Source organism: Cygnus olor, chromosome 3 (assembly GCF_009769625.2).
Source record: "Cygnus olor isolate bCygOlo1 chromosome 3, bCygOlo1.pri.v2, whole genome shotgun sequence".
Classification (NCBI taxonomy): Eukaryota; Metazoa; Chordata; class Aves; order Anseriformes; family Anatidae; genus Cygnus; species Cygnus olor.
The window spans coordinates 94,408,909-94,432,500 of record NC_049171.1 but is presented as its reverse complement, the minus strand read 5'-3'; the positions used below and the strand labels follow the sequence as shown (position 1 = coordinate 94,432,500).

General features: G+C 38.5%; 1 protein-coding gene across 2 annotated transcripts in view; it reads right to left on the bottom strand.

The window, feature by feature from the left end:
* The window catches only part of THADA (THADA armadillo repeat containing), a 169,210-nt gene that overhangs the window by 77,820 nt on the left and 67,798 nt on the right, over positions 1–23,592 (bottom strand). For both annotated transcript variants that reach the window (XM_040553566.1, XM_040553567.1), the window contains exon 29: positions 15,219–15,387. In XM_040553566.1, the coding sequence (XP_040409500.1) occupies positions 15,219–15,387 (169 nt within the window). The remainder of the gene's footprint in view (positions 1–15,218; positions 15,388–23,592) is intronic.

The following is a 23,592-nucleotide window of genomic DNA, read 5'->3' as shown; positions in this document are numbered from 1 at the left end:
ATCCCAGAGGAGTACAGCTGTCTGACTCTAATAATAGGTCTACGAACAGTTTTTAAAGTTGCTGTAGTTTAATGCTCTATGTGCTTCTCATGTTGAACTGCGTAGAGGTTATTTTCTGAGCACAATGGTGTCAACAGCAAATGTTACCATGCCTGTTACCATTTCTTCAGCGCTGCATCCTGCCACAGTTTGACAAATTCAGACCTAGCCAGGCTTCAAATGAAAGCAAGCTCCCAACTCCATCCAGTCACAAGAGTTAGGTTAGCAGAGGCCTGCTATTGAAATGGAGCCAATCTTACTCTTTTTTACTGAAATGGCTTAGAGAGGATCGTGTCTGGCTGATCTGTGGCAGCTGCAACGCCCACCAGAGGGTTAGCGATGAGCAGCTGGATGTGGGCTGCTGTGCACAAGCTGTTTACAGATGACAAGCCTGCTGAAATCTTCCAACATACAGCCTCAAAACTGGCACTGAGAGCAACACCTGGACAACACGCCCATTTCACTACAAGCCAGATTTGCTCAAGGCAGCTGAAAGCCATTCTGCATCAGTGATGCAAGGAATGACCACGATACTTACTCCTTTTACTTACAACTAAGGAACACACACAAGCCAAACAGAAGGCACTCAGAGTATCTCCAGCAGTTCTTCAGCATCTTTCCTCTTTGCAGTCAGTACCAATTTGGTCTTGCCTTTGTCAGTCTCCACCTACCACTCCACAGACAGTATCCTATCACTTTCATATTTTACCAGTGGCTGCAACTGCAACAGAAGCAACTGAAATAAATCTTTTTAGTTGGCAGATGAAATATTTTGTTTTCCACCTTTATTTCAGTGAGAGCTTGCAGCTTTAAGTCACTTCACAGTTTGAATTTGGCAGAAAAGAAAAAAACAAACCAGTGGAAGCCGAAGCCACCACCACCCTCTCTGGCATGGTCCTGCTACTTTGTTCATAACCTCTGATAAGCCATAATCAAAGCTGCAAAAAGGTGCAAAATAGAATGGCTCTTCATCACACAGACCTCATGTGTAAATATATCCGTTACCACTGCATTGTAACCTTTCAGAACCCTAGAGGTGTCTGCGCTGTGCCCTGTCCTGTCCTAAATCCTGACCACAACACATCCAAGATCTTGCTCATCGTCAGATCTTGCTGGCGATTGATGGTTTATACTGAATTACTCTAAGGATCATCACATAACATAGCAGTTTTTTTTAGAAGCAGTAAAATCTACAAACTAAATAAAAAGTAGAGAAAAGCACATACAGCTATATGAAGTATGATTGCTTCAAATACACTCGAGCCTCAAAATTATTTCAGTTTGGAGAAGAGAACAACAAAATGAAGCAATGAGATGACTTTGTCAGAAGTTACTGAATCCACAAAAGTAGCCTAGGAGTTTACTGAAATTCCACACAATTCCACAAGTTAAGAGCACTTGGAAAAATAAGGGAAATTTATTTGAAACCAAGCTCCATTCTCCCCTGCCTCATACAATTATTCTGCTTCTATGCACTTCATTAGCCTTTTTGGCTTTACAATACACTAAAAAATGATAAACCAGCTACAAAAAGGAGCTCACATTTTTATTTATGTATTTAACGTTAAGGAGGAGTGCTCTCTTCTAAGTTAAAGATAACAATCGAGTAAAAACTTTTTGTTAAATGTGTTAAAAGGTCAAATAAAAGCACTAATTGAAGACACTGTTCTCATTACAAAGATGTGTGAAGAGAATCCCTACAGCTAACATTGTGTGCAGTAACAATACTGCACATGAATGTTTTGTATTACAAAGTACGAAAGAAAAGAACTTAAAATTCCTCAAATTTACCACCTAGTTCTCAGTCACTATACAAAACATACTACTAGCATTTACCACTCAAAATAGCCCATTTTTTCCTTCTGCCCCTGCAAATTCACAATAATTGAAGAAAATTACCCCAAACAATCTGCACTAAGAATTTATAGCCATGAACTTTTTTTCCCGCCCATGACACTTCATTGAATGTTATCATCCATCATTCGGGGACACCACCAAAGTGTTTTATGTTGTACAACTGCAATACCACAATTGTTTCAAGGGTTCTCTTGGCGAACAGTGGTACTGTAATTCTGTACAGCAAAGATGTTTCTTAAAAACCACAAGGATCACCCATGTAGATAAAGCCATTATAAACCTCATTCATATACTGACTGTTGCCCTATGTAATCCGTATAAATACTGCTGAACTAAAAGATAATACTCAGATGGAAAACACAATCCTCTAAAAGGAAAAGGCCGATGGAAAAACATCAGCAAAACTGCACTTGTCAAACAGTTAATGGAAAAAAAAGTGTCAGAGGCTGAGGTGGTTATAAACACCTCTTCTCCTTCTGAGATCTGTTAATATCACAGCCTATTACACTCTGAGACAACAACAACAAAACTAAGAATTTACTGCATTGACAATTTGAGAGCTGGACATGGTAACTTTAACAGCATCCGCAACTCCAGTTTGGAAATACTTAGGATGAAAAAATTTGTTTAGACCATGTGATCATCGAAGTTCACAAAATAAAGTTAACATAAAATGAACTTCTTGTTAAATTGTTCACAAGCACCACAGTGTAAAATACTGAAAACAGCTTTATATGTCATTGAAACTATTAAATCTTCTGTCAGAGGGCATTCCACATTCACTGTAGTCCTCTGAAAGGTTAACTTAAAAGTAATTTTTTTTTTTTTTTTACCTACCTGAGAATGCATTATGGCTTTTAAGAAAAGCAAAAAAGGAAGAACATGAAACAACTCTCTATGGTTACATTATTTGCAGTTGCATTTCTATCTTTAATACTGTGTATCCACTACTGCTATCAACAGTTTCTATACTTTCAGGGAAGACAGTATTATGCTTTTAGTGCTGAATACAGCATGAGGTTACTAAGACTACTTTTTTCTTCCCCGGTAATCAGCAAGTGCCAAGATTCCATATTTTATTTTAAAACTAGTTAAACATAAAATGATCATTTTGGTTCTTATAATCTCTTTCTTTCGTTTTTGAAAGCACAATCCACCTGACGCCATGGTACCATTTTTATATGTCTAACAGAGTGGAAGGCTCCAGGAGAAATACCTACAGCTGTAAGAGTATTACATCGTCATTTCCTAAGACCTCCAGAATCTACTTTAATTTGATTCATTTTCAAATAATTGCTCATCATATGATAATTCAGAGGTGTAAATGATTGACTCAAAACAACAATGAAAAATCATTTCTACTGCTGGAAGCACTTGAGGCTTCTCACTCCCTTCTTCTCAAGGTCTCTATTTTAATACAACTCTAACTATTACCATCACTGAAGTTTGAAATTCTGCCTGATCAACCATTCTCCTGTAAAGTCTACCCAAAGGTACTTACACAAAGTCCTGTCCTTTTGAAACTATCTACGGGCTGTGGTTTTATGCTGCAACACAGGATACGCAAACACTGCATATGTTCATTAGATCGTACATCTGGAAATAACAACAACTATTTGGCAATGACATATACATGTGAAGTCTTTCAGATGTGCATCTCTACATCTTTCTGAGGCTTTCTGGGAGGAGTGGGTGACATTCACGAGATGTGACAATAGCAGCATCACCATGGCACACACACATTCCCCTGATTTTATTAATTACTCTTGTATTAACAGGAACTAAAAGCATGAAGAATGCAGGGTGTTTCACTTAAGATGCAGACAGTACGATTTACATTTTCTTATTTGTATCTTGAGTCAATTAGGGTTCAAAAATGCCTCTGCTTCAAAGAGTGAAGGTTCTAGCTGGAATTTCTTATGGCACTGAATGATACATTAATTCAAAAAAATAGAAGGAAAATAAACAAGTCAAACACACTCGAGAATACTTACATTTATATTTTCTTTGAAAGAAGTAATTATTAGTCTCTTTACAGTTTCTGGCTGTAATTACCAATTGTGTCTGATTTACCACTGAGACAAGACAGAAAACCAGAGAAGAATAAGGGAATGATTTCTTGGAACTTACAAACATGAGTACATAACAGGCATTTCGTTTGCTTTAAGAGCGTTTTGTAGGGAATGAAAGAAGTTGTGAGCTGGCTTTTCCTACCTTGAACTATTTTTTCCTTGAAGAATAGCAACTTAATACTATAAAGCTAAACAAATACATGCATTTACACCGTGGAAAGGAAGGAAAGGTGCTAAGAAGTTTAAAACATATTGAAGTTAAACTCAATACAAACTGCAAACACTCAACATCTTTCATTTAGGTTATAAATATTTAAATGCTGGATTCTTAATTGATCTCTAGTAATAAAATAAACATTCTAATCTTACTGTTGGTGCATTTCCATCAAAAAAGGACAATGGTGATTTCCAAGTATAAACAGCTTTCCCAACACCCACTTTTGACAAAGACTTTTCTGCATCTATGGAAATAACTTTGTGTATTTGGGAATAAATTTAATAACCATTGCTTATTTTCCCACAAAAAGAAACAAACAAAAACCCAAACACAATAACAACCAAAAATTCACCACAGGCCTGAATGAACTACAACAGCTAGAAGGACCTCCTGCCAAAAACACTTCAGACATTCATCATAGATGTGAAGATGCGCTGAATCTAAATTACACACTTTTGAATACGACTGAATATACAGGCCGACAGACTTGACAGGCATCTCTGCCAGCAGGATAACAACCCTACTGAAATAAGCAACAATTTATTAGGACAGCAGCTACTCCTCAAGAGGACATAGTACAGAACAGAGACATGGAAAAGTAAGCACCTGAAACAAGAGCTGAAAGGAGGGAGGAGGAGGGAAATCAGAGTGCCAGGGGAAACAGGGCAAGATAACGTAGGTGCAAGCCTGCGAAGGAATGAGGGAGGACAGAATAGAAGCACCTGCTTATCGTGCCTTCAGAGGCTTCACTCATTCTTTGCCTGCTTGAAGCCATGTGGGAGGTTTCCACACTCCCAAACACAAGGCAGCTCCGATGATCCAGAGATGACTGGAATGCTCTGTGAGGGAAGGAGCAGGGAAAAGGAGGGTCCTTGACAGGTAATAAATTTAGAAGCATCCCTATCACCCTCTCGGCACTCCCCATGCCCTTTTCTGCTGTCAGACCACACCTAGGCTGTTTCAAGGGCCTGAAAAATGCTTTGCAGGGGACTTCACGTCTAAGTGTTGCCCGCAGTCCCACTGGAAGCTGTGTTTCTGATGATCCAACTCAGAATCCACAGTACTTTTGGGTGGGTTTGGCAGCAACGTCCCCAAACTGGGAGCATGTTGTACTAGACAGTGGAAAACAAAATTTTCTTTCAATAGAGCATTGTTCCCCAAACAGCCCCTGACCTAAACCCAAAACATACAGATAGACCCTTACAGTAAGAACTGCCTCCCCTCAAACCCCACCAGATACAAGTATAACACAGCTTCTTGTTCATCCTGCCCCACACAAACTTTGTCCCATGCTGTTTCTTTATGTAAGTGAGATTTCTGTACAATCCTTTCTCAGCCTGGATATCCATTCCCCATTCTTCTCTTCAGCCCATGAATAAACAACATCAGAGAAATAAAGCCAACATCCAGAGTACGTTGTCAGTTCAGATTCAGCGTCTAAGTGAAAAAAACACTTTTAAGTGAAACAGCCATCTGAAAACTGTTCCTAGTAAAGTCTAGCGCCATAATAACTACTTCCAAAATGAGATATTCTACAATACTTCATAAAAACAAGAGAAACGATGGTAAAAAACACTACCGCAAGAAATGCCTGGGACACAAACAGAAATAAAAAGTACAAGCAGCATGCTTTAAACTTGAAGAAAGAAAAAATGGGCTTCCTTAACTGAAAAACTTGTAATTAGACTCATGAACACCATGAAATAGATTTTCAGATCTTTGAAAGTCTATTCATCTGGTTTTGTGTTTACTTTGTTACATTTTCTAAGATTTCCAGGTTTCTCCTCTTCTCTCTCTTCAACTTTTTTGTTCCATTATTTGAGGTTCTGCATCCTGGCCTTCAGTACAGGTGATTCTCTACTGAGTAACTGTCCACTTAAAAGCCCTTGTACCTCTTCACTCACTTCTCCTATCCAGCAATCTTTTAAAATGTCATTTTTTCAACTTTATTCTTCCATGGAGGGCATCTTCTGCTTTGAAACAGGCTAAGAAGGCTTCCAGAAACCAAGAGAGGCCCTTTCCCACAATTTCTTACTGTAGCCTGAACTTCTGGAAACACAGCACATAGTATATAAAAAAGCCCTCACTGTTCATAAATATTTTTTATACATCCTCAAGCAGTCAGAACTTATCATGGATGGGTATTTTTAAAAGTATATCCAGGAAGTATATCCAGGATTATCTTTCTTTTGGCTCTGAAAGTTTTAAAAGACATGGTTTCTAGATCAAAAGGAAGAGAAAAATATCCTATGCGGGTGGGACTGAAAACATGTTTTAGGAGATGAAAAATGAACTCCGTGTAGTACTAAATTAATCCACTGCACCACCTAGTAGAATATTATATCTTCAGTACACTTTACAAGTTTCAACTTTTCCCTTCCCAACTGTAAAAACATCCTCTGTCTGTGAAAGAGTGATAGTATTGCTTTCCTGAGTAATCATGAGGGATACTTAAAGATTCGTAATACAAAACAGGTGTGAGAAATATTTACTTCAGCACAGAATTGAACACTTATAAAAAAAAATTAGATTTTACAAGAGTTCAACTGCTGTTCTGGGAGGTCTAAATCAAGTTAACCACCCAGTGCCTGAAGTAGTAGTAAGGAGGAAATTGTGCCAACGGTATTCTTTTCTAACATCTCTCAGGAGAAATCTAAAGAGAAAATAATCTATCCATTGTAAAACTGCACCTATAGGAGGATTTCTCTTTCCTTAAGTTTAATCCTAACACCTAATAAAAGTGATTCTATGGAGCCACATCAGTACTTGACATTTTCAGTCCCTGCTCTTATCCAAGACCTAACCCGAAGGCTCATGATGCTCTGTGGCTGTAACTGAAGGGCAGGCAGTGTGTACATCAAGTGGCGGCACGTGCATCCATCCCCAGCCTCTGCACTGCGCCTGTGAGCAACACGAGGAACACGCCTTGGGGGAGCTTTCCTGCAGTAAGGAGTGGGAGCAGTGCACTGGGTAAGGGTGGCCACGCCACTGCCACAGCAACTGCAGGCCGTACCCAGAGTACAAGCATCAAAACGGAGGGTGTGGGAGAGAGGGAGGTAGCGCACCATCAAGTCTGACTTTGCAGAGGGGGCAGCTTTCACACTATACCCAGCACAACCCGAAGGAGCCATTATTACATTTACCTCTCAATAAAAAACAGCAGCAGCAACCTTGTTTTTCCTAAATGATAAGTACCACTTATTCCGTACTAAAACAATTTTTTTTGAAGTTCTGTTGAAGTTTTTCTTAACTTTAAAGTTGTAAACACGAAGTTTTCAACAATAGCATCTCTGCAAATACTTAGTTGCCGTAGGAAGGAAATCAAAATCCATACAGAAACTGAATAAAAACAACTAACAGAGTTGTAAGAATTGCACAAATCTATGTTCTCTTAAAAAATAATGGTATCTCTAAGGAGTCAGAGACATGGTATCTGGAAGCACTGCTAATTACAGTTAAAGCAACTTGAAAGTCATGTCCAGCTAGCAGATCTGCCTAGTCACTTAGTGGTACCACAGAAGTTCATTAAAAAGCAGCTGTAAGAAAACTTCTGACAGAATCTCATCAGTGATCTCCTCTAAGAGGCTGTCTGCTCCCATTCTTGAAACTTAGCCGTGTTTCTGTTGCATTCATGTAATATCAGATAGAAAACACAAATCTTGTTCTCAAACGCTTACAGCAGTGAACCCCTCTGGATAAGAGTTAATACAAATTTACAATATGAAGAAATGAGACAACTGTTCTATTGCTGCCAGCTATGTAAGTGAATATGTTTTCAACTTGACATCAGTATTTCTTTTCTCTTCGTACTAATCTTGAAAGTAAGGCTTATCTTGAACACTAAAAACTGAGCTTCAAAAAGAAACAGCTGGAAGGAAGTTTCATTGGACAACATTTAATTATAGCAGGTTTATTTCTTTGATCTGTAGATAATGTACCATTTGTTTACTACACTGAGTTTTTATAAGCTAATGTTGAACTGCTATACTTCAAACGTTACTGCCAAGACAAATAAAAAGTAATTCACCATAGTCAATGTTTCTGCGCTACTGAATAAAGCCAAATAAACAATATGCTACTTCCCCATTCATTCCCTCAGACCCTGGCGATCCTTTGTCTTCGAAACAAAACACAAAAGAATACGGTCACTGACACCCCTGCTGGTAATTCACATCAAGGATTTTGGGCCAAGGTAACCGGTAGTACACCTCTCTTTCACTCAGCCACAAAAACCAACATCCAAGAATGACTTTCAAAATATATTTGCCTAATTTGTCTCCTGTTATCATAATCACACACCCTAGCCACTGGAGTCTGTAGGTTTTTATTACCTATTCAGTTCTGCAATAAAAATCCTGCGATTGCTTGCTAGATCTTCTCCAGACATCATTCTTCTCTGCTTTATTTTCAAATGCTCGTATTTATTTAAATGGCCTTTATTCCTGAGTAAGTGTCCAAGTATTAAACTCATAAAATACAGGACTGATAGTAATCTCAGATACCTGCAGCTTGACCTTCCTTTGTAGCAGCTTAAGCTAAAAATCCTCCTCCTCTCACAGGAGGTAAAAAGGAATTCACGTTCATTAGGTCGGCTTTACTTTCATCGACAATAATCTGTCTTGATACAAGTATTCTGGACAATTAAACTACCTAACATATTGATGTTTTCATCATAAACTGCTTCTTTTCATCAGCACAATGATGTACTTCCTTTTGATGTTCAAAGTCACATCCATACACCTCTGCCTCAAGAGTGCTCTAAGCGAGGGCAGCACACATTTCTCTGGCTGCTTGGTCTTACTCTTTTTCTTAGGCTTGTGCTATCAGTCCTTGGTGGAAGCACCACACTGACTCAGACAAGTATCTGCATGACCCAGTATGAGTATTCTCAACTTGTATTCTTGTTTTGCTTTTCTTGCTGCTTTAGTGAAGTCATCAACCACCCTTTCAATCACTTCTTCCATCTTTAAATCACCTCTTCCATCTCTCCGTTATTATTTAAATATCATACCCACGAAGTTGATTTTTAAATTTTTGAATTTAAAGTTCCACCATCATAAATAATAATAATAAATAACTCCACAAAAAATAAAACAGAAGATCAGAGTTATGAAAGCCCTGTATAGCTGGCAGAAAAATCTGTCATGCAGTCATGTGGTTTTTCATTTTTATAAGAAGTTTCTAGATTCTGAAAGTATCGTACAGTAAAAGAAAGATGAATCTAATTCTATGGGATGTTGACATTCCCTGAAAAACTATTCAACTATTAATTTCTCGTCCAACTTAAGTCAGTGGAAAATTTAATCTTCAATTAACATTAATGGTAAAGAGTTATGAAGCCCTTCATCTCTTATTAGGTTTATTTTTTGTCACATGCAACTCAGTTGATGTGACTCAGTGTTCTTTAAACGCGTGAAAGATGCAGCAGTGCTACTGGCTTCAAAAGCAAAACAAACAAAAGAACATTCAAAAACTCAAACCAACATTCTTTGCACAGGACTCCGCATTCACATGCGAAAGAGAACTGTCTGAGATAGTAAAAATAAAAACAAAACAAAACAACAAACAAAACATTCTTCTTTGAACCAGCCTCATGCTGTAATACTGATTCAGCTAGCTGAAACAGAGTTTCAGTTTTAACAGAGTTTTGCGGATGTGTGGAGAAAATTTGCATATTAAGAGAAACGATTTGTGAAGAGTAACTGACTACTGATTGATGACACTGGAACCATCATCAAATAAGTGAAATTCCACTTTTGTCTTCATAACGTTTTAACCCTGCATCAAAACAAATTCTGTTTCATCTTTCACTTAGCAGATCTTTTTTTAAAGAACAGGTCATGAGCACTCCCCAGATAGGAGGGGAGACTGTTCTTCTTTTGTGATGTAAACACTGGCATATGCTCAGAGAGCAAATTTCAGGGTAAATCAGTAGAAGTGATAACAGTAAGTGGGAAGACTGCGAAGAACAGAAAGAGTAGAAGCTACCAGCTAGACCTCAGATGAGAAGATAGGGAAAATGGACAGAAACCTTCCCAGGGACCATGCAGAATTTCTGTGACTAAGCTGCAGCAATGAACAAAACCAATCATGACAAGAAGGATCCACCTGCAAAGACAAGATAGGCCAGAGAATTTTTATTATATGCAGTTGTTTGATTGTGCATATGAGTACCAACAAAAATGTAAATAATCTTCAAAACCAAAGAAGCTTCCAGACAGAAATTGTTCCTCGTATGTGCAACCGCACAACCCACAGTGAACTTCTATGAGAAGCTGTATCTTGGACAGTTCAATCCATCTCCTGATGGAGACAGCAAATGGAGGCAGCATACACATTTAAACAAACTCATGTAGTTCTCTCTCTTCATATACAAGCAGTAAATGATGAGGGAGAAGTCACTGAATCCTCCTTTCTCCTAATCTGTGCCCAATGATGCCAAAGGGAATGCAAAATGCACTCCAAAAGGCAGGGACTGCATAGTGAATCAGACAGTGACAGAGGAAGCAAAAATTGTGGTACCATTCTGTAGAGCAGCCTGAAGCTAGGCACTGTCACTGTTTAGGTATAAATCAACACAAGACCGCTAGGAAGCAGGTTAGCACTATCAACATTTCAGAAATGGGCAAAACAATGCACAGGGAACTTAAAAGAAAACGCATTGTCTCTTTTAATAACCTTCATTTATCTGATGTGCGTTCAAAAAAATGCATCACTGCAGGCTTGCCAAAGCAAATGCGAGGTAGATCAAACTGCCAACACACAAGATGACGACCCAACTGATGTGCAGATTCTTTGATGTGAAAAAGACAGAAACCTTAACAGTAATTATATCTGCTCCATGATTAATTGCAGCAGACCAATGGATTATTCTCAATATGAAGATAGTGTAAGGGTATGTACAGATTTTTGAACGCACAAATGTGAGCAGATTTCTGAAAACTAATGAGTGCAGAACTGACTGAAAGCCTCAGTCTTACTGCTGCTATTCTCCTGTACTTGTAACAATTCGATTCTAGGTCTACATACATAGCAGAGCCTTTGAAACCCAGCATCAATCATGTTACCTGATTCTTACAAGATAAAAAACAAAAGCAAAAGTCTAACATCTGCTTTCTTTGGCAAACCAATCTGACAGCTCGTGCACTTGGGAGTTTTTTAATCATTATAAATAAACTACAGTTGGATGAATTAAAGGTGCTGCATTGTTTTCCAGACAAACCATGCTCAGGCATCCTGTAACTTTTTTTCTGCTTTAAAGCACCAAAGGGGTAGGTTAACAAATCCCAGGCATTAAGACGTCTGCATGCAATTTGCAGGGCTATGGTCTTGCTGGGATCACCCAGACATGGTGGGATAGCTTAAGGGTAAGGATTCAAGAACAGATGGCAGTACAGGTGACACTGCAATGCGTCTGCTCTAGGCCACCTGAGCAGGACCAAACACGCGGATGAGGCCTTCTACAGACAGCTACAAATAGCCTCAAGTTTGCAGGCCCCAGTCCTCACAGGGGACTTCACCAACCTCGGCATCTGCTGGATGACCAACACAGCACAGCATAAGCAACCCAGAAGATTCCTGGAGAGCACCAATGACAACCTTCTGACAAAAAAAGACAAGGAGCAGTGCTCTCCTGGACTTCCTGCTCACAAACACGGCGTGGCTCATTGGGGACATAAAGGTTGAAGGCAGCTTGGCTGCAGTGAGAAGATAATGGAGTTCAGGGTCCTGAGAGAAGGCAGCCGGGCAAAACACAAGATCACAACCCTCCAGATTTCAGAAGACCAGATTTTGGCTACTTCATGGATCCTCTGATAAGGATACCTCGCAATCCTCTCAACTACTCTAAGATCCTTGGCAACTGTCAAAAGTCAAAGAAATTTCACAAACAAAAAGTTTCTGCATAAAGCTCTGGACAAGCTCCTCCCTTCAGCTAATCAGGTTAATAAATAAATAAATAAATAAAAATAAACACACAACAAACTAGATCTTCAAACAACAGAAGCCAGAAATATTTAATCATTTAATAAGGCCAACAGAAGATTTCCACATTTTCTAGTGAACTACAAGCTTAAGTCTCTCCCCAACCCCCATACCAGTTTGGATAACAGAGAATTAGAAACTGCATTCATAGAGGAAATGCTAAGCATAGAGTGGACTTTTCTTTGTCTTTTTTAAGCCAACACATTTACTTCTGATGCAAACCTACTCCCTGAACGTTACCTTCAGCTCTGTAAGAGCTGCAGAACGATAGCATTCCTCCTTCTTTGTTGAAAATAATTCTTATGTAAAACAAGTAAGCCATAAAATTATTTTATCCTCATGCACATTTATATTCATACACAAATTGAGTCAGGATTATCACACTGGGGACCAAAAGCCATGTTTTCACTTGATGCAGCAGACTGAAGTTAAACACAACACATTTGTATTTACTGTCCCAAATAGTCCTTGTCAATCTCAGCATTTTGAAAACCAGCCCGTGTTTGGACAAGCACTGCAGTCTGAACTTTTTTTGAATGATCTGTCTATAAATGAACATTTGGCTTGCAACAGATGAAGCAGTTATATAACCCTGAAACATAACTGTAATTTACCTTCAAAATTTATTACATTTGGCACTGCCATCTACGTTTTAAGTCTGAACAATTCCAATTTTCCTGCTCAAGACTTGACAGCATATGAACACTGAAATAAAGATCAGGCAGTGAACATAGTCAGCTTCTGACTAATGTGACTGAACAAATGAAATTAAATTAACTGAATTCTGTTTTCATAAGACATTGGCCTTGTATTGCTGGAAAAAAAAAATCTAAATTTTATCGAGCATTGTACAGGCTCACTCTTTTTCGTAGGGATTTTCATATCAAAGAGGAAGATAAATTCTCTACTGTGCCATGGAAATGCAGTGCAGTCTTGAACACTGTCAGATCATTGTCTTAACCTCTCTTTAAGTACGGCTTCAGAGAATCAATGCTTTAATAAATAGTCCGGTAACAACCTTCCATTCAATAAGCCTTGCAAGTCCCATCTTACAATGATAAAAAGGAAACTGAAACCACCCATCCAACAGCCCCTGAAAGTCACAGGACTTCGCTCTTTGCCTTCCTATTTACAGTAGCTGCACACTATGTGGTGAACTACGTGGCACTAGTATTTTACAGGTACAACATCAAAAAACGGTGCCTCCCTTTTTGTAAATCTATCACCCTTCAGCATTTCTTCTGAATATTTGTTATTTTTAACTAGCAACAGTTAGTTCAGCATTTCAGTCATACGCTACATCTGATTAAGTATTAAATGAACACTGCACAACCTTGATAGACAAATCATAAAAGCAAAGCCCAAGACACACAAGAGACCAAACATCACTGGATTGCTACGGCACCACTGACATTTTTTTGAAGAATGTGGCACTCTGACAGCACCAGTCTTCCCCCAGTGCAGTAGCAATTCAGTACTAGATCCTAGTAACTGCCCAAAACTGACCAAGAGATGACAGTAAAGACCTGAGAATGAAAATACCGCCTGGTTCACACAGATGGAAATGAAAACCTCCTAGACCTATGCATAAGATCTTGTTAGCAACACTGGCTTAAAAAAACAGATCATCTTTTGGGTGGTTTCAGAACCAACCCTCCACTATAACTTTTTTACAAGGTCACTAAAAAGGCAGCAGTGGCTTTATACATTACAGCCAGTCCATACCCTCGTTATGAAGTTTATAATCTGTTTGAAGATTAACAAAACGCTTCCACCTCTGTCAGAACAACCCTCTTTTCCTAACACTTCCAGAAAGACTCCAGTTTTGTGGTACACTGGTGGCAGCACAGGTAGTTTGATGATGGTAATCTCCTCCTTCCTACACAGCCGCCGGACTGACATCTGTACGAGGACAGAATCAACCACAAACTGGGATGACCTTCTCTGTTACCTATCATCTGCCAAATCCCAATTAATTGGATGAACTCTGATTCCAATCCAGCTAGTTGGCATCTTTCACAAGATGCCAATTTTTCAAAATTACGAACATTCCTTTTTGGACAAGTAAAGTGACACCAACTTCTAAAATACTGAAGGAATTATCAGATTTCTAATTAATTCTTGTTTCTAATATATATTAACTGACAAGCTGATAATTGACGTGGAGAGGTACAGGTAGAGTTGGCAATAACAGCTCTAGAGGGACTTCACTCACTTCCTTATCGTGGGTTTCCTGTAAGGTCATGATTTGAAAGGGAAATAATAAGCTGGAAAAGATACAGAAAAAATAATATCCCACAAACACACACAAACAACACCACACACTTTACAATGGGAATGTGTTCCAAGACAGATTGCCAACTAACAGAGGCAGACTACCAGAGCCGAACATATACAATATGCCTTTGTTGGAGGGTTCCTTGCGAAAAACAGGCAATAAAAATGGGTAACTTATTATCATGATAGCTTAAAAATCAAACACACTGAACCAACTGCTATAAACCAAAGGAATGATGTATGAGGAATGAAGAAATTTCTGATTCCCAACTGATAGTGAGCTGTTCTCCAGAATGTTTTCAGAAGAATACAATATAAAACTTCTCACGTCTTGCACAGCAAACTGACGTGAAGCCAATGGTGTAGCAGGAACGGCAAATCAAGTAGTACATAAATATGTAGGTAAGCAGCAAGTCTCAACATCTGTGATATTATTGGTGCTCGGAGTTCAGCTCTGCCGCAGATTTGCTCTGTGATTTTGGGTGAGTCACACGGATCTCTCTAGATATGTTTAGATAAAGATATTTGCTCTCAAAGCACTTTAATCTCCAGAGATGAAACATTATATGAAATGTAAATGTTGATATTTACAACTTGCAGTCTTCTAACGACTGTTGAAGTTTGTATCCCATATTTATCATCTGAGAGAATCGACTCAAAAGCAGGCTTCATATATAGTTTAACAATCTGTCAACACTCAGCACAGCTCACTGCATTTTATCTGACTGTAAAGTAAAACCAAAAAAACAACAAAAAACACAACAAAAACATACTTGCAGAAGTGTTCCGTGAATATTATTCTGTCGTATGCAAGGACTGGTACAGTCTGGAAGCCCCCTCAGCAGTGACATTACTGTGTGTGGCACTTCATTTACCATAACAAATGGAACAAGGGCCCGACCTGACATCTCACGGGAACGGTACACAGGAGAATGCCCACACCTAGAAAAAGAAATACATATTTTTTTGTCATCCAGATGCAATCCACTGCTGTGGCTAAAAACTTTAATGTTTGGATTAGGTTTGATTTTTTACAGGATAAAACAAAGGACAACATAACGACAGACATCACAAATCAAATGCAGTCCTTCTTCTCAGGAGTGAAAGACTATCTGCCCAGAAAGAGAAGCCATACTAGAGCCATGTTGAAGGCTTTTTGCCTTCAGAAGTTTCTGTGATTACATAAAGTCATAAATAAATAGACAGATATATAGATAGATACAATTATGCCATGAAGCAGGTAAGAGCATGGTGCCATTCCATCTTTCTTCCTGTTTATTTTACTTATTAAACAGCAATTCTAACATATTCTGAGTTTGATTTCAATGAAGTACACTCCATGTTCTTAATCAGACGTTCCCATCAGAACAACACAGTGTCTACAGGAATTTTAAGCCCTATCTCCCGCTGGTTCTTAAAATACATTTAAAGACAGGAAACAGGTTTATAAGTAACAGACACATCAAAAAACACTTTTTTATTATGTGTAATGGCTATCTCAAAAATAAATAATTTTTATTCATTCAGAATTAACTGATAAGACTCAAAACTGCACAAAAGACACAGGCCGAAAAGGGGTTTTTATCTTATGCTATTAACTTTTTTACTAGCTGTAGAGGTATGAATATACATATAATTAACTATTCAGCTACGCAGTTATAGTATTATTTTATCAGCTTTAAACTACTTCAGTAGCATGTACACTGAGTTGAAGTGAAATCTTTTACAAACTGGAAGTCAGTTAGGGTAAGGCTTTCAAAGTTGGTAATTCGCGCACATGTCAGCTTTTGTAACACAGCTACAGCTCAGCCACTCACTCCCAGACAACTGAGGAAGTTACCACAGGGTTTGAAATCAATGTCCAAATAACTTATACAATGTACAATGCACTATGGCAGAACTTGTCTTTTGATACCTCCTGGTATGATGAGTATGATGAGCCAGAGAGATGTCCTTCCTTCCTCCTACCCTCTCCATTTTTTCCTGAATTGCATCTTACATATTTTCAGCTTACAGAATCATGCCCTCTGCCAAAATGGGAAAACCACTTTTCAGGGCTCTCAAACAATGCTTGCAGGGTCACGCTTACTTATTTAAAAAATGAGATTAGATTAGAAGACATTCTAAGGTCTCAAATACCTCTAGCAAATTTAAGTCAATACCCCAAGTAGCTGCTTGCTTTAGTTCACTTCACAGAAATACAGAAAACAGTTTCCATTTTGAACCAGCAACTGAATTAATAGGGTTTTGAACAGAAGACACTAAATAGACCTAGTGTAATAGCAATTTAGTTCTGGTAGGCCACAATGTGCCTGAAACACACAAATATTGCTTTAAGGAAGTATGGAGCTATATGCTACCCTGAACTATATTCTGTGTTGGAAATTTCACCCTCATGGTATGGCAGCGTATTCTATCCTCTACCTTCCCATCTTTTCCCTTAGGGAATGATTTTTAGGAAGATCATCTTTGAAAAGGAAAAGCAAAGAGTAGGCTCTTCACAACAGGATGTGGAGGCAGAGCAGTCACAACTGGAGGCTCTTCCATATGGAAAAGCTTTAATCCTGTGTTGACATGATGCAAGAAGCCAGCTTAGCCCTCAGTAAAAACAAATTCAGTCTTTTTAAGCAAAAACATTTTAATTCTACTGTATATTGAAAGTAAACCTGAAAAGTGATTCGTCTCCAACCATTCTTTTATTTGTGCCACACCATGGTTCCTCAACCAAGCCCTCCTCGCATACAGATGTTCTTTCCAAACACGAGCGACGTTGTTATTGCACTGTGTGTCTAGCTCTCAATTAGCTGTAACTGTATACTCAAGAATGTTCTTTATTTTGTTTGTGACCTTTCACAAATTATTTTTTCCCAAGGAATCTGACATCCCTTCAGAATGAACAGTGGAAAACGGGGAAAATGCCAGGCTTTCCTCTAACTTGTGCAAGGGTGCTTTCCAAAACGACATGATTCAGAGGGAGTTTTGTCCTTGAACACAATGCAACAAATTAGAATGGAGCTGTGTGGTGTTTTTTTCTTAGTAGTAAAAAATGAGAGTTGAGAACAACTTCTAAATAACCTGATTTAAACTTTGCTTTCTTGTAAAAAAAAATAAAAATAAAAAATTTACCACACATGCATTATACATGTATAGACATGCAGTCTTTTACATATTAGATTTTACTCCAGATGGTTATTTTATCAAATTTATTACAGAAACAGAAGTGACTGCTACATACTCAGAATAAAGGAAAGAATTTCACAGTAAGGGTAAAATTGAGGGTTCAAGTCAAGAGTAAAGCTACCCGAATTCCAGGTTCACAAGAGACTGCCACCTCAGCACTCATATTGAATGTATGTCAGGCAAAAGCTTCAGGCAAAACTACAGACAAGTCTAATTTTCACTTCTCTTCACACCCCAAACTGTTGTTCTTTTAGAAAAAAGAAAATAAAAAAATTCAGCGGGTGAGTGTTTCCTATCCCGACCCCACGAAGAAGCCAAACTGGGACCCTCAAATTAGGTTCCATCTTGCACTTTGAGGATCCTCAGTCAGGAGGCAATGACCTCCTCCTCTTCCTCCTCCTCCTTCCCCTGGGCAAACGCCCCAGTGCCCAGCAGGTGGAGAACTGGCCCAGGATGTAGCAGTCCTGGTTCTGCAACTTTCTGAGCCTGAGGAAAACGCAAACCCGCAGCTTCTGCTTGCCTGAAGGGCTGCCCAGCTGGGGCAACATGCCGTTGTGCTGTGCACCTGCTGTACCCTAGCACAAACCCCAACTTCTCAAGCTGTTCCTTGCTACATAGGTTGCAGTATATCCACTTAACTTAAAAAATTAATGGAAAGACTCCAAGAGCACTCCTATGAAGGAACAAGAGCATCACAAAGTTTAAGAGCAACAAAGTATATGCTTCATTGGAACATGTATGGGCGCACAAGGAAGACATTTCATACTGGAAAACAGCTTCTCAAATCTGAGCAGGGTTCACACTTCTGCTGTTTCCTTTCCCTTTTCTATTTCCCTTCTAATGCTCAAAGAAAGCTGTTTTGTTTTATACCCCAACAAACACCACATATAACATTTCAAGAATGCTCCTCACACACACATACAAGATGTCATGGCAGACCACCGTTAGTCACCTATCCCTGAACTTTGGGATACCCTGAAGGCACTCGATGCGTGTGTGCTTCTCTCATGTTTTGGAGGCACTTGGCTTCATTCCTCAATCGTGTAAGAAGTTTCATAGAAGAATGTCAAAACAAACACTATTTTTTCCATAGCCTGTAACAGCATCCTAAGTTAAGAGTAGGCAGGTCTGCTGTTTCATGGATCCCACGTGAATATCACCTCTTACCTGTAATTAAAACTAATCAAGACCGATTCTCAAAAAGTGAGAGGAAGAATAATAAGTAAATAAAGCAGCCGAGTAACACAAGACAACAAATCCAGCCCAATGCAGCCATTCTTTGCTGCTGGCTACCCCAGCCTCCAAGGCAGCCGCACACCGTAACACGCAGTGGTGTCACCACTGTGGCAGCTGCCCGGCCCGGTGCTGGCAGAGGGGAACAGCAGCCCCAGCCCGGGCCACAACCCCACCACCAAACCTGTGCCCAGCCGCCTGCTCTCAGTGTCCCTGCAGGCCAAGCAGCAGCAGCGGAGCCTTGCACCCCTCTGGGCAATGTGTGTGTGCGTGCATACCTGTATTTGAATCTTACTTGCTTTGATTTGAAGAACAAGCGGGGAAAATAAGAAGTGTTTTCTGTAGGCGACCTTCTTTACGTGCAGCTCATGTATAAGTAAACTTTCAAACCTCAGAAATGCCTAAAACGTTATCTTTGTTAGAACACACAACACATCAGCGTCATTTTATTATATCTCAAGGTAGCAAGAAGCAAAGAAAACTTGCAAAATCCTTACGGGATACACTTCTATTGAATCCTCAGGGCTATTAACCACTGCTGAAGTAGCAGGCCATGTTAAATTCAGCACTGTTTATCTAGGTGCACGAGGTTTTGGATGTAAACATGTTTACTTCAAACAGTTCATGATCAAGAACAAAAAGTCAATAAATCTGAACAGCTTTCACTTTGTGTAACTGTAGATTCAGTGTATTTCCACTGCTCCGCTCCAGCGTTAACACTTAGATCTTGAACAAAGCTGCTGACTGACATAATTTATATGAGCAATTCTCATAAGGCACACAAGGATTCTGCACTCCTCTGCACACATCAAAGTATCTAATTTATTACTCTAGCTATGAACAGAACACTAGTTGTAAATAAAAATATCTTCACATTGTTTTTTTTAAAAAGAACTGCAGGTGTTTCCTATGTGATTCTTTTTCTCCCTTCCTTATTACTCCCTCTCAACAGACCTTGTGTTACCCAAATCAACAAACTAAGGATTACCTTTTATATCAATGTCATAGAAACAAATGAATAGAAATCATTTTACAAATCGTAACTGTAGCTGAAAGTGATACATCCATTACAGTAAGTAATACCTACAGTTGTTAGAACAAGGATTAGCAGGAGAAAAACAACTATTGCCAGGTTTACTGGATATCACCACAGTGATCTATGTATCACTCATTACTTCACAGCTTATTAGTACAACAGATAATTGTTCCTACAGACAGTATCACAGCATTGTAAGTTCATTCTCAGTTGAAATACATTCACATACACTGCCTTCACAGTATGTTGGACGAGGCAATCAGGAACAGCAGCCATGAAAACAGGATGGAAACAAAAGGAGAGCAGACTGAACACAGAGGATGGGAACATTCTGCAGAAGGGGCCCGCAACCTTGCCAATCAAACCAGGTACCCTACTAGTTTCACTGAAAGAGTCCAGAAACATTAAATTTAGCAACTTCTAAATGCAGTGTAACAAGTCCCTGAGCAAAGAGAGGTGCAAAGATAGCATTAAAAAAAAAAAAGACAACACCATGCTTCCATGCAATTAATGTATCATGGACTTCTGTTTTCAGGACAAATCAGTATGACAGTCCCTATTCATTAATGTGAGAGCAATCTTTCCTGGAATATAAACAGTAACCTGCTATACACGTACCTGAAGTTTATTTTATTTATGGATTTGCTTGGTTTGTGATTCTCTTTTAAGGAAACACACTTATTGTCCATTTTGTCACACTTCTGTTGTTCCCTTGCAATTAAAATATCCAAAGCACTTAATTTTTAAAACTTATTTCCCTTTGGAAACCTATATTTTAATTAGCCTAAAGACAAATTTTTGTTCTTCATTCTGAAATTAAGGAAAAAAAAAACACAACACACACACAAAACAAAACAACACACCACAGTAGAATAACTGGAGTGTTGATACAGCATCTCAATATATACCTGACAAGCAGAAAAATATCATAAAAGTATTAAGAGTTTGTTGTAGGTTATAGATCTATAATAAACATACGTGAATGTAGTCCAGAAAATGCTTGAACACAAACATGGATGGACACAGATCAAGTTTAATTTCAGGTTATTTATGTAGTACTAAATCACTAAGCTCTTATCAATTTCCTTTAAAGTTAATGGTTGCCCAAATTTCTGTTCTCTTTATACACTGTGTTAAGTATTTTATTCTTCCAACTTGGGCAATCAAGATAACACCTTATGGTTTTGTACAGTAGTACTTTCCAGACAAGTACTTAATGAATCAGAGTAGCTGTAGATACTGCAGAAACTATGCAGGCAAAGCACACAGACTTTTATTTGTGCAAGCTCCCCACAAGTTATGCCAGTAGTTGTTTTTCCACATGCTTCCAAGAGCCTTCTGGGAAGAAACCGTATAGATTTCTCTCTTCTTGTCACCAAGACCTAGGTTATTGTAAAAAGTGGCCAACTGATAACAAGCTGAATCAACAACAGAAACCTAAATTGCTGTCATTCAGCCAGCCAATAAACTAGGATCTCTAACATGTACGGGTAAGAACACTGTTACTTATACTGCATGCAAACTTTGGAGCAACAGAAACACATACACTTCAAACTGAGATTTGCTAAAACATGCTGAAACAATTTAAATAGCATTTCTTTCTTGCATTCCCATCAAGGAATCTCAAATAATATCACCAGGTAGCTAACTTCAGTCTAGGTTTGTTTAACTATTTGTTGAAATGAAATCACAAGAGGTTACAGCCTCCTTCATTCAAAATTATATTCCAAATTTGTTAATTTGAGAAAAGCTACTATGATGTTTCAGAAATGCAGATTAATGGAAAGAAACACACAACACTTAATACCAAAATAGCTGGGGGTAGTGGGAAAAAACAACAAAAAATGACTATCATTATTGAAACTACGAAAGGCAAGTTGAACGCATAAAGCAAATTTCAGCACCTTGTGATTATTTTTAAAGTTTCAACTGATTGCAAACAAGAATTTAACAATTTTGAAAACTTTTTATCAGACCTATGAAAGTAACAAAAGGATCTGGGTTCTGATTTTTTCCTTCCAGCCATATCACCAAAATTCGCTAGCCCACTTCCATAAAGCTTTCCCAATATTGAACTCAAACTTCTCAAACTCAGGACTGGTCTTTTTAAATAATACTGACTTTTATTTTTCCTTAGTACCACTACATTGTTTTCCTTCCATGACATACCTACTTTCCTCTGCATAGTTGCATAGTATGCATTACTTCCCTCCATTTACTGTTCCTTCCTGCAAATAGTTTTGCAAATCAGGCTAAATGTTACTATTTGGCTACATATCTTGACCATATAATTTTGACCATATAATTTTTTGGCCTAATTTTCACCAGCAAAGTACTTAATCACTGACTATTTTTAACTATATAAATGAATAATACAATTACTTAATCTGACCAATTTTGTTTTGACAGCTGAGAGCCCCATTGTATTTATCACTGGATCATGTTTTAAGTAGCATATATGAAGTTTTATCCCTTGCTTACTAACACTGGTCCTTTTCAGGAGTCTGCAATACTGGCGAAAGATATTTTCACTATATCTTTATATAGTGAAGTGGCTCACGACCACATGTCACCATTTATTTCCCCAAAAACATGACAGCTTCCTACATTTTGTGAATACTTCTTAAATTGCTTCAGACGATAATCTGCCAATGAGCAGCAGACGGATGAAAACTGTAAAAACTGGAATAAGGAATCAGCAATGAATACCTAGAAGCAGCGACATTTCCTGTTGGCACCATTTGAATGGTAAAAGAACATCTGCCCACAATTTAAAAGAAAAGGCTGCAAATTACAGCAAAAAAATATGTAAGTTGTACGTTGACTTTTGGTTGATGAGAAGGTCTCGAACAGTGTACTGCCAATCAAGTATTTCATAGTCTTCCCTATCACTGCAATCTGAACTAAAGTGAACAAATGCCAAGCTATTTACCATTCATTATTTAAAGATTCTAAAAAAATAAACAGCCTGAAAACTCGCTCATTAATAAATACTCAAGGCAAACCATAAGTAAAGTAGAGATCAGTAGCAAACAGTATGTGATTAGGATTACACAGAGAGAACACTGTAACTAGAACCTGAAGAATTCCAAGCCCAGTTCCAACTCCCAAAACAGGAATTACTACACTCAGAAGGGAAATGCATTTCTCTATTTCTCCTTTAATCTCCAACCATTCCCAAGTTCCATCACAGATGTCAGACAATTCTCTCTTTCACTTTTGTCCAAAGTGGTTGGATAGGGTCAGAGAGAAGAGGAGAAGAAAAAGAAATAAAAGAAACAAAGTGTATGTGCGCACACGCGTGCATGACAGGGGACTTGACCAAGTCAGCCTTCTCTAACAAAAGAAATTTCACTTGCACATTCCTAATAAGTGCAATTCCTCCACTTTAGGCCTGAAGGAACTTCTGTGACTTCAAAAAAAAAATTTTTTTTTCACAAAAAAAAAAAAAAAAAAGATTAGTTTCACTATACAGATTTAGTATCAGAAAACACTACAAAACAATGAGAATGTTAAAAAAAGCGTGTTTTAGAGGCGTGTATTGTTCCATTTTCTGTATGCCTATGTCAGCACATGTATTTTGGGAACCTTACCTATATTCAAAAAAGCATCTGCCTTTGCCATATGCTGACAGGTCAGAGCATCTCCAAAAGGACAGGGCATTCCAAGGAGTCAACACCCTTGCTCTGAGTATCACA